The sequence below is a fragment of the Bufo bufo genome, chromosome 3, assembly GCF_905171765.1.
Source record: "Bufo bufo chromosome 3, aBufBuf1.1, whole genome shotgun sequence".
Taxonomy (NCBI): Eukaryota; Metazoa; Chordata; class Amphibia; order Anura; family Bufonidae; genus Bufo; species Bufo bufo.
Genome location: NC_053391.1, coordinates 43,824,997 through 43,841,216, shown reverse-complemented (window position 1 = coordinate 43,841,216; position 16,220 = coordinate 43,824,997). Strand labels below are relative to the sequence as shown.

The window sequence follows — 16,220 nt, the reverse complement described above, 5'->3', positions numbered from 1 at the left end:
TTACGAATATTCGAAAAAACGAAGTTATAGCAATATAGTGAATATTCAAAAAAAAACAAAAAACGAATAGAGCAATTTAGCTAATATAGTGCTATAATCTTCTTTGTTTAATAGTTGAAAAATTCGCAATAAAAATTCACATATTACACGATCATTACCTTGCTGATTTTGAGTAAAAAAAATCATAGAATATAACGAATATTCGAATTTGCGAATATTTGACAAATATTCAACAAAATATTTGCGAAATATCGCGAAATCGAATATGACCCATGCCGCTCATCACTACTGATCTCTGCTGTGTAACCCTTTGATTGCCATGGTCAACACTGATCCAGGATTCAAAGGGAGAGTGAGGAAGAACTACTTCTATTGAATCACAGAGAATTTCTACCTACCATGGGCCAGGGTCCACTCGAGACCAGCAGGGCTGTCTGACCATATTCTCCGTTAGTACGCAGGCAATCATTCTTCAGTATGCCCCATCAATACAAAATCTAATGTACTGGCATATAGACATACAGTATGACAAAACAATAGAATTAAAAATTTAAAAAAAACAGAACTTTAACAAAAACAGTAATGTTAGAGACACTTGCACCATTTTATATCATACTGTTAATAACCTATACGTCGTTTTTTTATCTGAAAAAAAAAGAGTTAATTTTTCAAGTCACTAGTTCAGAGTCTTTAACTCCCTCTTTGAATTTGTTGTCTTAACACTCTGTCAGACCAGCAGTGAGACCAGGGAGGTGTGGGGGCGCTCCCTTATCCCAGACATGTGGCTGGTCTCACATTATATTAATCAATGCTCTTATGTGGGCATCCCGATGGAGAGATGAAAGGAGGATTACTTTGCAGATAACATTTCCCCTCACAGCAGCAGTAAACTGACACTGGATGATCTATCTACATAGGAGATCTTAACATTTGTGCTGACAGAAGGACAGGGTTTTGTATTTAAATTTCAATGGTATAGTACTTATGAAATAAATAAAAGAATTATATATAAAAAAAATATACTTCCCGATGGAAAAAAAAATACCGAAAAACTTTTTTTTTTTTTTTTACAACAAATAAAGTTTATTAAACCCAAGTCTCAAAACATTGAAAAATATACACACATTTGGTATCATAACCACCTGCACATTATTATAGCATGAAGCTTTACAGTATTATGTATTAAAGGGGTATTCCAGGGGGCGGAAACTGCAGCAGAATAATTTTTTCTAAAATAAAAATGTATAACCTGAAGAGTAATGTGCGCAATGTATGACTTTTCCTGCAAAAAGAGCAAAGCCTCATACAGCTACATGAAAATTGAAAAAATAAATAAAAATAAAGCTGACTTGGCCTTTAAAGGATGACTCTCATCTCAGCCTTTCATGGCAGAGATTGGAATAAACCTTGTAAGCAGCTGCCAGGAGTGGCCAGAGTTATATAAACAGCTGAGCAGGCTGTGCTACGTCGTTTCCATAACTCCAGCACCCCCTGGCCTCCGCTCACAAGGTTTTTTTTCAATCTAGACCATGAAAGGCTGAGATGGGAGTGACCCTTTACGGGGTCAAAGGGGTTGTCTCATTATGACAACTTATTTCCTATCCGCAGGCGCTCCGGTGATCATGAAAACAGGGGACCTAGGCTATCCGTGCTCCCGTTGTCGTGAACGGCACGGCCCTATCTGTTGTATCCCCGCCCATCTGACACTTCACCCCTATCCTGTGTAATGGGAGAACCCCTTTAAGGAGAAATCTAGTCAAATATATTTTTTACAAGGTCATTACCAATGTGAACTATTCAGATATCAAAGTTTCTGATTTTGGACCACTAATGATAACTAGAAAGAAAAGGGTTTTACAAAATGCCCACTCCCCTTTGGTACTGCAGAGAGCTTCAGAAATGTAATCATTATCTTTTAGCATCTTCTCATATTTGGTCCAAGTTTTTTGTGTCGATTTATTTCTTAATTCATCTTTTTACCAGTTACAGATCCATATCCGGCGCATACACATAGATTAAAAACATAACAATCTGACTGCCTGCAGCCACCACTAGAGGGAGCTAACCGCATGCGGTTTTATTATTGACTTCAATGTATGCAGTCAGCTCCCTCTAGTGGCGACTGCAAGCAGTCAGCTTATTAGTTTAAATCTACAGACAGGTGAATGGTAGCTCTGTATCAGGAAAAATATGAAGATATATCAGGAAATGACTCTGCAGACATTATATTTGCTGGTTGCTCCAGCAGATCTTGCCATCTTCTCCCAGCTTTGCTACTCCACTCGCCACAAGCTGCAAGGCTTCTGGAAAGGCTCGGTGTTCAGCCTCCTTGACCCTGTCAGATAAGGTGTCCAAAGTGTCACCAAACTTCACAGGGACAGGCATTTGACAGATGATAGCCCCAGCATCAACTTCCTCCTACAACAAATACAGGAATAATATAATCCATCATTGCTGAAAGGGCTCGGAGCACCACGACCGAGCCAAATCTTGAAAAACGGGAAACCTGCCCGCTTCTCCTGACATGTCCGTTTTAGAAAATATTTGTATTCCCCATAAAATAAAAATTCTGAAACATCTTTTATTATAACTTTGCACTGCGCAGTTCCTCTGTCATTCCTCCTGGAAATATATGAATAAACGGAGGCACGTGTGGTTAGTATTCCCCTTGTCGAAAAGATGTGGGCCTACACAGTCTGATACTGTCCAATTAGTGGTGCCAGACTGTGTCGGGACATAATCTATCGACATAATCTATCGACTTGTTAATTTATTCATACATTTCCACGAGGAATACCAGAGGAACAAAATAAATAAAGCATACATGTCAAGAGGGCTCCTCTTGAAAAGTTATTTCCTGTACAGGTCTTGACCACTGCGGCCCAGAACCTCAGCACAGTAGAATGCAGCTGGAGTGGCATATGCAAGAGGACCAGGCAAGTGTGATTTTAGAAAACGGTGCCCTTAGTTCAGAGAAAAGTCAAGATTTTTACCACTAAAAACTACCTGATTAAAGCTTTTCAATAAACTTACGGCCACAAAATGCACCGTGCAACCGGAGACTCTCACTCCAGCCTCCAACACCAGCTTATGTGCGTGTGCTCCTTTAAACGACGGAAGTAGAGACGGGTGGATATTCAGGATCTTTCCTATCAAGAAAATGAAGAGAATGTCATTGCCCTGTACCATTATGGCCGCTGCCTTTGCAGTTCAAGAAAAAAAAATAAAAAATAATCTGGACAATGAGTGTCACTTCAGCAAATGGTTATTTATCATGTAGAGAAAGTTAATACCAGGCACTTACTAATGTATTGTGATTGTCCATATTGCCTCCTTTGCTGGCTGGATTCAATTTTCCATCACATTATATGCTGCTTGTTTCCAAGCAATATGGACAATCACAATACATTAGTAAGTGCCTTGTATTAACTTTCTCTACATGATAAATGCCATTTGCTGAAGTGAGAGGACCCCTTTAAAATCCATGGTCCATTGTGATGTAGCGGTGAATGGCTGCACGTGTGGCGTGGTCTCCTTTACTTCAGAGGCTCCATTCTGAAAATAGGAGCAGGACCTAGAGGTGGGACCCACACCTATCTAACAATGATGGCATATCTTAGCAACATGCCACCCTTTTAAAGGGAACCGGTCATCAACTTTATGCTGCCCATACTAACAGCAAAAATAATATACCAATAACAAAGACAGGTGCACTCTGCGGTCTTACTAACCCTCATACTGGTGTAAAATTGAGAGATTAGCCAACATATCCAACTTGGAGGACATGTCTGAGCCCGAGCACCGCGCCAAGGTTTCTCAAGTAGCTCGGGACCTAACGCTAAACCTACCTGGGCCGTGTGGGCAATACCAGAAGCCAGTGGGCGAATTACAGGAGCGCAAGGTCCGACTCACAGCAATCTTCCAGTAACCTCCAGCATGGGACCGTTCGGTCCTGAGCTACTTGAGAAACCTTGATGTGGTGCTCGGGCTCAGACATGTGCAGCGTCCCACTCAGGACACGTGGGAACTGCAAAATTACTGTAAAACAATATTATCCTACTGCATGTCATTTTGTATTACAACACCTGTTGTATCCCTGTTCATAGGCTGGTCTGGTGTAATTTATACATCCCACCACTAGATGGGGATAGCACTTAGGTCATATATATACTTAGGTCAGGCTTAGTGTAGTGGAGAAGGAGAGAAGTAAAGTAGGAGACCAGTGAAGAGATGAGAGGACAGAGTCAGTGGTTACTCTGAGGCTACACACCACAGATCAGTGGGTGAAGCTAAATGCAGAAATGAGGTAGAGCCAAGGTATGAGGCGCAGGAGAGCGTTTACCTCCTGTGACCTTCTTAGATCCCAGAACCTACAACCAGAGGATAGCGTTTTCGTCCCTGGAAGAAGTTAACCAAGCTAAGGAGAGACATCGGTGATAACAGCCATTACTAAAGGCTTAATGGGCACCTTTGCACATGGTAGAGGACAATCTAGCTACAGGCAGCCTCACCATACTTTGAAGAATACAGACTAGCTACCTGTTTAAGGGCTTGGAAGATACAGAGACAAAAGGACTAAGCATACCAAATAAGCATTACAGGCAACCTCACCAAATTACACTGGTTCAAAAGGGACCTTGAAGCCAAGCTAAACCCAGCCAAACCTATTAACAGTGGATCAACAGGATTCCTTTTAACTGCAAAAGACTGTATTCTATCTGATGTACATGCTGCAACTGGAACCAACATCAGTAAAAGTTGTGAGTTGTATCCTACCACTGTCTACTACATTCTTACCACTGGTTGTACCACCATTAACGGTACTGGCGTCACGACAAAAACCATCAAGGGACTCAGCCGCAACAAGCACCCTAAGCACCCCCGACACCAAGGGCACCTCAACCTCTATCTTGGCTGATGCTTCCTACCACAGAGTGTGCCCCGGAGGATTTCGTGCTGTCCACCTCAACACTGTGCTGCCAGCCCAGGGAGGCTATCTGCTAACCGTGAGTAAACCGATGAACTGTGTTGTTATTTGGCCCCTCATCGGCCCACCGTGCACCTCACATGTTGCCCCTGCGGTTCTGGCTGGCTGCACATGTCCTCCAAGTAGGATATGTTGGCTAATCTCTCAATTTTACACCAATATGAGGGTTATAAAGACCGCAGGGTGCACCTGTCTTTGTTATTGTTATATTATTTTTACTGTTTATTACATCCACACATTTGCTATTCTGTGTAGGATGTCCATTGTGGTACTTGTGGTCCGCTGCAGGCATCCTCCATTGTATGCATTTTTGCTAGGGATTGCCATTAGCAGCGGACCACAAGTGCAGAACCATGTTAACAGCAGAATAAAGTAGAGACAGGTGAGATGATTTCGGCGGTCTGTCATTTATAAGTTAAAAGTAAGTGGTTGCCGAGAACCAACATCACAATCCTTGCAGACTGGGCCTGGAGAAGAGTCCCGGCCACCTGAGAAGAGTCCTGGTTATTCATGAATTCCTGCTCTCCTGCTGATGACTGACCGTCTTCTACCTAGTTTTCTCCCTTTCTCTCTAGGAGACAACTGCCAATCATCAGCAGATGGTCTGGGAGAGCAGGAGATTAGGAATAACCAGGACTCTTCTCAGGTAGATTTGACTCTTTTCAAGGCCTGGGCTGCAATGATTATGATGCTGGTTCTCGGCAACCACTTACCTTTAGCTGATGTGTGACACACCGCTGACATCAGCATTTCTGTCACAATTTTATGCTGCCCTCAGTGAGGTTAGCATAAAGTTGATGACAGGTTCCCTTTAAGTCCTTGCACAACTGGAAAAATTAAAGAAGGTCTCGGATTAGCCGCTATGAGCAACAAGGCATCTTTGCACGCGAGTAGATTTCATACTCGTATCGTTCTGCGTTGGGCTGCAGATATAAATGTGCACTTACCATTCCACTTCCTGACAAAGGGACTAGATAAAATTCTCATGAAGCCGGCCAAACATACAAGCTCGATGGAGAACTCCTCAAGGACTTTGTCGACAGCATTATCAAACTCCTCCCGGCTGCTGTACTGTCTGTGGTCAATCACCTGCAATGGGAAGGTTGGCATATGACGCTCTCTGGTTGTACCATGAGGCCATACATGGAGCTTTCCGTCTAACGTGCATGATCAGGACGCATGCGCAAGACTATATTTCCTTCTCCGCGTGATGGTAATACATCCCAGAGGAGACCATAAAGTACTGAAATGCATAATTGCCAGAAAGAGACTGACAGGCACCTATTAGGCCCTGCCTCAGGCGAGCCCTGGAGACCTTTGTTAGGTGGTCTCCATAATGGGGCTGCACAGATTGACAGCTGGGCGCACAAAAAGGAGCTCACTCCTGGCTTGGACTGGCCCACAGGGGAATCCCCCGATGGGCCCCCAAGCAAGGTGGGCCCCTAGTCTCCCACCCCCTGCACAAGTGGCACATAACACAGTAGACTTACTGCACTACATACATATATTCTATGTACAGCACCTCAACCAGCCTATGTTCATATAAAAAACTTGTTAGATGATTTATTATATTTGAATGTATCCATACGGTGGGTCCCCAAAATAAATTTTACAGGTGGGCCCTAGGTACCCCAGTCCGACACTGGCTCACTCCCTCTGTCTATTCTCATCAGAGGCTGTGAATGTTATGTATTCAAGGTGTTATCGGAGTGCAGCAGGAACCTAGGTGTCAAACACACCTTCCGGCTGGGGACTGTGCAAGCACAGCTTGGACGGCATGATGTAAATGATGTAAATTCATGACATCCAGTAAAGGGGTATTCCCATCTGAGATAATGGGGGCATATCGCTAGAATATGCCTCCATTGTCCTCTGGGACCCGCACCTACACCGAGAACTGAGCGGGGAAGGTGGTGGCAGGAGGACCCCGGATCGGCCATCACCATCACTTCATTTCTATGGGACCGACGGAAATTGCCGAGCCAGCGCTTAGCTACTTTCGGCGGCCCCATAGCAATGAATGGAGGGCGGCTGCGGGTCCCAGAGGTGGGACCCGCACCTATCAGACAATGGTGGCCTATCCTAGCGATATGCCCTCATTGTCTGAGATGGGAAAATCCCTTTAAGGCCTCATACACATTACCCTATCCGTTTTGAGGTCCGCAAAAGAGACGATTACTCTTACCGGTAATTGGATTTTCCAATAGCCTCCACAACGGCACTCCAGCACTCCAGGAGGGTGTCCCTGCCTCCCCAGGACAGGAAACAACGTAGAAGCTTAAGTTTAAAAGGCCCCCTCCCCTTACCTGCTTCAGTTAATGAGATAGGACTCGGTTAGTTAGTTGGTGCAAAAACTGTATTGATACAATGACAACATAACATGAGTAACATAACATTCCACATAATTTATACCACTTGGGTAGGGAATCCAGTGCCGTTGTGGAGGCTATTGGAAAATCCAATTACCGGTAAGAGTAATCGTCTCTTTTCCCCGGCGCCTCCACAACAGCACTCCAGGAGGATTAATAGAGAAAAGAACTTTAGGGTGGGACTACTGCAGATAAAACTTTTCTGCCATATGATAACTCATGACTTCTGAGTATATCTAACTTATAATGTTTAAAGAAAGTATTTGGATTTTTCCATGTAGCCGCTGTACATATTTGGTCTACTGAGGCCGAGGCGTTTTCCGCCCATGAGGCAGACACAGCTCTGGTAGAGTGTGCTTTTATCCCCTCAGGAGGGGTCAAGTTCCTCTGTAGATAGCAAAATTCGATGGTGTTCCGGATCCATCTGGATATAGTGCTTTTGCTTGCTGCTGATCCTTTGCGCTGCCCTTGATATTGAAGGAGGAGATGGTCCGATTTCCTGAATATCGCTGAGATTTCCAGGTACGTTAGTAGACATCTCCTGACATCCAGGTTATGGAATTTCCTTTCTAGGTCTGAGGTTGGATTCTCACAAAAGGATGGAAGTGACACCTCCTGTTGGCGGTGGAACCTCGAGGCCACTTTAGGTAGAAACATTGGGGTATGTTTAAGAATAATTCGGTCTTCTAGGATTGTAAGATAAGGTGCTTTACAGGAGAATGCCTGGATCTCACCTACTCTCTTGGCTGATGTTATGGCCAACAGAAAGGTAGTCTTTAAGGACAGAAGTTTAAGTGAGATCTCTTCCAACGGTTCGAAGGGGGCCTCCATTAGGACTTCTAGCACCAGGTTCAAATCCCATGGGGGAATGGTTGAATGAATGAATGGGCATTTTCTGAATGCTCCTTTTATGAACCTCTTTATTAATGGAAGGTCTGCCAATTTTACATCAAGGAAGCTACTTAATGCTGAGACTTGTACTTTTATAGTGTTGGGTCTGAGGCCCTTATCTAGGCCTGCTTGTAAAAAGTCCAGTATGAGTGGAATATTTGTCTCCTGATTGTAGTATATTTTATCTCCTGCAAACTTTAGGAAGGTTTCCCAAGTTCTCTTATAGATTTGAGAGGTAGAGGCCTTTTTACTGCACAGTAAGGTAGATATTACAGAATCTGATAGACCCCTTTGCTGTAAGTGGACCCGTTCACTTTCCAAGCTGTTAAGTGGAGGTTTGCTACCTCTGGATGAAGTACCGGCCCCTGCCGTAGTAGCCCCAGATATGATGGGAGAGACCAGTATTGACCTGCCGACAGATTGTAGAGGAGGGGAAACCAGGACCTTTTGGGCCAAAAGGGAGCGATAAATATTAGTTGTGCTTTCTCTTCTATTATTTTCATTAGCACTTTTGGAATTATGTTGTACGGGGGAAAAGCGTACAGGAGATCTTTTGGCCATGGACAAGACAGGGCGTCCACCATCAGTGGGTGGTCCCTGTTGGAGAGGGAACCGAATAACTCGAGCTGTCTGTTTCTGTGGTTTGCGAAGAGATCTACTTTTGGTTGTCCCCATTTGAGTGTTATTTGCCTGAACATGCTGGGATCTAGAGACCACTCTCCCCCTTTTAGAGCTTCTCTGCTGAGATAGTCTGCTATTTCGTTTTCCTCTCCTTTTAGATGGACTGATATGAGGGAATTTATATTCTTCTCTGCCCAGCTGAAAATTTCTCCTGTCAATTCCTGTAGCTTTTTGCTCCTGGTACCCCCTTGTCGGTTCAGGTAGGCTACGGTAGTAGCATTGTCGGACAGTATCTTTACATGACGGGTTTTTACGCCCGGAAGATGTGTTAGCGCTTCCCATACTGCCGATAGTTCTCTTACGTTTGAAGAGGCTGCTGACATCTCTGGACTCCAGGAACCTTGGATTAGAGGATTCCCTGTATGGGCACCCCAGCCTCGGCTGCTGGCGTCGGTAGTTATAATAATTTGGTTTATCGGTCGCCAAAAGACTCCTTTTTGGAGGTTCCTTTTTATTTTCCACCATAGGAGAGATATTTTTACCTTTAGTGGAATTTCTACCTTCCTGTTTAGAGAGCCTTGTTCTCCGTCCCAGGTTTCTAGGAGGAACTTTTGCAAGATTCTCGTGTGATGTTGTGCCCATCGTACTGCGGGAATAGTGGATGTTAGATGACCTAACAGACTCATGATGTCTCTTATGGTTACTTTTTTTGCTTTGCAATATTGGAGACTTTTTGACCTATATTTATCTGTTTTTCTAGAGGTAGGAAGGACATGAGATTGTGAGAGTCTAACAGTATCCCTAGAATTTTTTTTAGTTGACTGGGAACTAAGTCGGATTTTTGAATATTTATTAGCCAGCCTAGCTCGGTCAGTTTCTCCTGCACCAGCCGTAAATGGTCCCGAAGAACCTGAAGAGATGAGCCCGCTACCAGGAGGTCGTCTAGATATGGGACTACCAGGATACCTTGAAGGTGTAGGAACCCTGTCACTTCGGCCATGATTTTTGAGAAAATTCTCGGGGCGGATGATATCCCAAAGGGCAGGGCCTGAAACTGGAAGTGAAACTCCCGATCTCCTAGAAGAAGGGCTATTCTGAGGTATTTTTGGTAGGCTCTGTGTATGGGCACATGGTAGTATACATCCACAAGGTCTATAGTTACCATGTAACAATCTTTGGGTAGGAGATTTACTGTGGATCTGATCGACTCCATTCTGAATTTTTTGTAGGCCATATGTTTGTTCAGTTTTTTTAAATTGATTATCAACCTGAAGGACTTGTTGGGCTTTTGGATAAGGAATATGGGGGAATAAAACCCCTGCCTCTCCTGACCTTCTGGGACTGGAACAATGACTTCTTTTTGTAAGAGAGATGATATCTCCGACTCTAAGGCTCGTTGGCTTTCTGTTTTTTTTTTACAGGCCTGTTGATGAAGAAATGCTCTGGGGGGGGGGGGGGGAGGGGGGTATTGAATTCTAGCTTGTACCCCATGGATATGGTGTTTATAATCCAAGGGGCGGACGAGATCTTCTCCCAAGCTGAGGTAAACTTCCTTAACCTGCCCCCTACTTGATGCCTGGCGTCATTGACTGGCCTTAGAGGTGGACTCGGGGTTAAAAAGAAAACCTCTACCTCTCCCCCTGGAGGATTGCCATCTATTAGTGTTCCCTCTTCTCTTTTGGTCTGTTTTATTGCCCCTTTGGCTACGAAAGGACCGACGTTGTTGGTAGAATTTTGATTCTGCTGGAAACCCTTTCTTTTTGTCAGACGCTTTCTCTAAAATGTCCTCCAGAACAGAACCAAAAAGCTTATCTCCCTCACACGGAATGGCGCATAGCCTACTTTTAGAGCTAGCGTCCCCCGTCCAAGATCTAAGCCACACAGCTCTTCTTGTGGAATTGGAGAGGGCCGCGGATCTAGCAGATAGTTTCACCAGATCCGCTGACGCGTCTGACAGAAAATTACACGCCTGTTTAAGGGTAGGAATTGAAGCTAGGATTTCTTCCCTAGAAGTTCCCACAGCCAGGTGTTCTTCCAATTGGTCTAGCCATATAGATAGGGATCTTGAAGTGCAGGTAGCTGCTATACTGGGCCTGAGCATGGCTGTGTTTGTCTCCCAGGTACGTTTTAAAAGTCCCTCACACTTTTTATCCATGGGGTCCTTAAGCAGGCCCATGTCTTCAAAGGGGAGACACGTCTTTTTGGAAATCCTGGCGACCGGCGCATCAATTCTAGGTGTTTTATCCCATAGGACTGAATCCTCTTCCAGGAATGGGTATTTCCTCTTAAAGGAGACCGGTATTAAATTATTTTTCTCCGGATCCTTCCATTCCTTTTTAATTAATGTTTTGATATTATTATGGACGGGAAAAACTTTTCTCTTTTTTTCTCCCAGTCCCTGGAACATCTTGTCCTGCACGGACTGAGGCTCCATGGTCTCTTCAATTTTCAATTTTTGTGGCCCTGATGGTCCTTAATAACCTCTCGGTCTCTTCTGGGCTACAGAGGGGTTTCCCTGATTCCTCCTCAGAGGATCCGGATTCCTCAAGAGACGCTACCTCACCCTCTTCGGAGTCAGGCTCAGGCTGATGCGACACCTGGGATTTTTGCGAGGTGGAGGGCTGAGGAGAGCACGGAGGGAGTCTAGCAACAATTGCTGAATTCACCTCCTCTTTAATCATACTCCGGATGGATTCCAGAAGAGAGGGCGATTCATCCGACACTATCTTGTCCGTACATTTAGGACATAGTGATTTTTTGTTTTGGAGGGTAGGGATTTTTTACACACAGCACATCTTTTTTTAGAGAAAGAGTCCCCAGATCTTCTGGTGCTGGTATCGTGGCCCGGGCTCTGGGCGGCAGGATCCACAGGTTTGCGAGTCTCAGGAGCTTCCACGGGAGTCGACATGACAGCAGGTGAAGCAGGACGCCGACTCCTCGCTTCCCCGCTCTATATCCGCCAGTCCTCTGACGTCACCGGAAGTGACGCCGAGGACTGGCGAGCTCACTTCCGCCTGTGCGTGCGCATGCGCACTTTATCCCTCGTCCCTTCCGAACAGAAGGAACGGAGGCCCGTGGCTGCCTTCATAGACGGACTTATGCCTAAGGTACAGGGCAGTCCGATACCCCCACCTCTGCACGGCCCTCCCAGACAGGGGAATCCTCCAGGCCGTGCGATTTACCTCCCACCGTAGCAGGAGCGGCTTCCACGCGATCCCGAGGACAGGAAACAACAAAACTGAAGCAGGTAAGGGGAGGGGGCCTTTTAAACTTAAGCTTCTACGTTGTTTCCTGTCCTGGGGAGGCGGGGACACCCTCCTGGAGTGCCGTTGTGGAGGCGCCGGGGAAAATACAGATATGGTCCATATGCCGTCTGTATTTAATCTGCCCATTGCTTGGTCCGCATTGCATTCGGACATAGTCATATATATATATGTATGATCAGTGTGCATTCCACATCCTATGTCTGTTACGCAAAAAAAACAAAACATGTCCTATATTTTGCAAAATGAGGACCGCAGACCCACTGAAGTTGATGGGTGCGCCAAAAATGTGGATGCAACATGGACCGCATAATAGTGTGCATTTAACAGATCCATGGTTTGCAGACCGCAAAACGGATGTGTTGCGTGCATGGGGCGCTAAGGAAGTAAACATGTGTAAAAGACACCACACACAAGAAATAAGAAAGGACCCACCCTGGTTGGAATCCCGGCAGCTTCAGCCTTCTGCAGGCCTCCCACATTGGCTTTGTTGGAGATTACCAGAGCAATGTAAGCAGCACTGCCAGGAAACCTGGTGCTTCTTATTAACGCATCGAGATTTGTACCTAAGGAAGGATGGAGAGTAGATTAATGCTGCACGGCTCAAAATAATGGACCATGGAACACTGACTGATGTCACACATGGAAACCACACTGATAAATGATGTTCTCTGCAGACTTATTCTAAGCGATCCTGACTCCTACAGGATGTAACTCAGGATCAGTACAGGATAAGTAATGTATGTACACAGTGACTGCACCAGCAGAATAGTGAGTGCAGCTCTGGAGTATAATACAGGATGTAACTCAGGATCAGTACAGGATAAGTAATATATGTGCACAGTGACTCCACCAGCAGAATAGTGAGCGCAGCTCTGAAGTATAAAAATATAACTAGGGATCAGTACAAGATAAGTAACGTATGTACAGTTACTCCGCCAGTTGAATTGTGGGCACAGCTCTGGAGTATAATGATCTTTTCTAGAGCTCTTAGAGAACACCATTTGTAAGTTCTTACCTGTCCCAGAAATGAGAACTGCCACTCTCACTTTCCCCTCTACAGCAGGACGTTCCCCATCACAGACTGATGCGGACAAATATTTCTGTGGTTGTGCCACTGTCTCGTTCAGAGCAGCCGTCAGATTCTTGATGTCCACACTTTCTGAGCCTGCAGGAAGGCGAGAAATTACTATGGTGTCCAATTATGCTATTACCAAGCCTACATACATCTCACGAAAAAAATAAATATTACATTTTGAAGCAATAGTCAATTCCTTCAAATTATCAATTACTTTATCTGCCGATAATATTGGTGATGATAATAACCCTGCTAACCTTTAGAAAATCTTAAAGTGTCACAGAATTTACAAAAAACTTTTGATGTCAGACATCAAAAGTTCTGATCGTTGGGGGTCCGAGTGCCGAGACTCCCACCAATCCCTAGAAGAGACAAGAGCAGAATTTGCATATGGCACTCTCTCTCCTCACTGTAGACGATGGAATCGAAACATACCCATAGACGTCTATTAAGGGGACCTTTCATTCATTTTTTTTTTTAGTTCAATTAAATACCTTTCTTTGCCGGGTACCCCCCACTGAAGCTGCCACCCTGCCTGTTTTTTTTTTAAACATTGCTTGTACGCCCCGCTGTGTCGCGATCCAATCAGAGCGGAGAGCGTCACAGCCAGGGAGAAAAAAAAAAACAATGCTCACCATCTCCTTGGCGGTGACGCTCTCCGCTGCTATTGGATCGCGGCACAGCCAGGTAGAAGGAGACGCCCAATGAGAGACCCTGGCATCTCCTCCTCCCTGTACCGATGCTCGGTATTAACATACTGGGCCGGAAAACCGCAGGGGGGCACAGCGGGGCGTAGGAGCGATATTTAAAAAAAACAGGCAGGGTGGCAGCATCAGTGGGGGGTACCCGGCAAAGAAAGGTATTATCAATGAAAGGTCCTCTTTAAACTGATGATATGCAAGCACTTCTCTCTCCTCATTCTAGCGATCGGTGGGAATCTCATCACTGAAACCTTCACCGATCAAAATTTTTGATATAGGATCTATGACATATCAAAAGTTTTATAGAGAATTGTGTGTGTGTGCTGGTCCAGAGAAAAATGTTCTTGAACCCCTCCTGATTGTTGCCGGCATTCTGCAGAAATTCTTCTTCTTCTCATGTGCAAATTAACGGCTCGGTGCAACGAGGGCATCATCGTTACACCTCGTTGCACTGAAAGCCACTCTCCTTACTCCTGGCTGCCCCCCAGTTTTGAGTCGCCTAAGTCAATGTAGGTTGAATAGTCTATAGTCTGACCCGCTGGGTGTAGGATTACTTCTCCAATGAGCCACGCATCTTCAACAGCCTGGATGTCCTTCAAGACGTCTTCCGCAAATGTCTTCTCCACGACAAGCACAGCTCCGATACCACAGTTAAATGTGCGGCTCATCTCCTCCTCCGACAGACCACCCTCCTTGTGAAGCCAAGAGATTATCCCTGGTATTTTCCAGCAATGGGCATCTGAAATATAATAATTGTGCATCGGCTTGGTTATTCAGGGCAGGCGACAGCAGCAGCCACTTACACACGGATTATATTTTGCTTAAGCAGAGAAGGCAAGGAAACAGAAATCCTCCATAGGGTAATACATTTGACATGGGTTCCCCTCAGACAGAAAGAACATTACCCCAAAAAGTTGTGCAATATTAGGTACTGGTGCCGGCCCCATCAGGGAGTGATCAGCGCTGTGTCCAGAACGGAGGATCAGGCTCACACACGGAGCCCTAAGAGTTTGCTTTTCTTGTGCTCGATTCTATGAGGTTATCCAGCAGCCGCTCCCCTCTCGCCACAGAATTAACATTACCACGCAACCAGTACATGTATACTGGCAATGTGTACACAGTCGTACCTAAAGTGACTCCCAGTGATGAGGGCAGGACCCTGGGAATGTTCTCCAGTAGACCACCCCCTGTGATGTGAGCATACGCCTTCACGTGGCCAGACTTCAGGATGGGCAGGAGGGTCTTGCTGTAAATCTTAGTAGGAGTCAATAAAAGTTCCCCTGAAAGACAAGCAAATCCAAAGAATTAGGGTACTTTCACACTAGCGTCGCCGGATTCTGGCAGGCAGTTCAGTCGCCGTATCCGGCATTCCGGAATTTTGGATGGAGATAATACAGCAGCATTTCAACAAGGGGCAGGGTCCAAGATGCGCCATTTTGCACCATAATTGTCCCACAGTTCTGGCGTAAAATGTCTCAAAGTAAGGCTACTTTCACACTTGCGGCAGAGTGATCGGGCACATCTCACAAATGCGGATCCATCTCACAAATGCATTGCAAGAACGGATCCGTCTCTCCGTTTGTCATACGGACAAACGGATCAGTTTCAAAAAATTTTCACATTTTTACAAGGTCTGCGCAAGCGCGGACCGGAAAGATAGATCCGGCACTTATACATTTCAATGTAAATTAATGCCGGATTCGGCATTCCGGCAAGTGTTCCGGAATTTTGGACGGAGATAAAACCGCAGCATGCTAATTTAATCAGTTTCTATGAGGAGGTAAGTTCTAGACTTGACAGCGGCGAATCAATGGATGTCGTATATCTGGACTTCTCCAAAGCATTTGACACTGTACCACATAAAAGGTTAGTATATAAAATGAGAATGCTCGGACTGGGAGAAAACATCTGTATGTGGGTAAGTAACTGGCTGAGTGATAGAAAACAGAGGGTGGTTATTAATTGGGTCACTGTCACTTGTGGGGTACCTCAGGGGTCAGTCTTGGGCCCTATTCTCTTCAATATATTTATTAATGATCTTGTAGAAGGCTTGCACAGTAAAATATCAATTTTCGCAGATGACACTAAACTGTGTAAAGTAATTTACACTGATGAGGACAGTATACTGTATATATATATACTACAGAGGACAGTATACTGTATATATATATATATATATATATATATACTACAGAGGGATCTGGATAGATTGGAGGCCTGGGCAGATAAGTGGCAGATGAGGTTTAACACTGACAAATGTAAGGTTATGCACATGGGAAGGAAAAATGCAAGTCACCCGTACATACTAAA

At 44.9% G+C, this 16,220-nt stretch overlaps 1 protein-coding gene across 1 annotated transcript in view; it reads right to left on the bottom strand.

Annotated features, from left to right (window-relative positions):
• Positions 1-2,007: 2,007 nt before the first annotated feature.
• Positions 2,008-16,220, bottom strand: part of LOC120994518 (trifunctional purine biosynthetic protein adenosine-3-like) — a 52,761-nt gene continuing 38,548 nt past the window's right edge. Inside the window, exons 16-22 of the mRNA XM_040423154.1 lie at positions 15,038-15,190; positions 14,446-14,649; positions 13,150-13,299; positions 12,567-12,697; positions 5,935-6,076; positions 3,034-3,149; positions 2,008-2,418 (exon numbers count right to left, since the gene is read on the bottom strand). Coding sequence (XP_040279088.1) covers positions 2,224-2,418; positions 3,034-3,149; positions 5,935-6,076; positions 12,567-12,697; positions 13,150-13,299; positions 14,446-14,649; positions 15,038-15,190 — 1,091 coding nt within the window. The 3' untranslated portion in view covers positions 2,008-2,223. The remainder of the gene's footprint in view (positions 2,419-3,033; positions 3,150-5,934; positions 6,077-12,566; positions 12,698-13,149; positions 13,300-14,445; positions 14,650-15,037; positions 15,191-16,220) is intronic.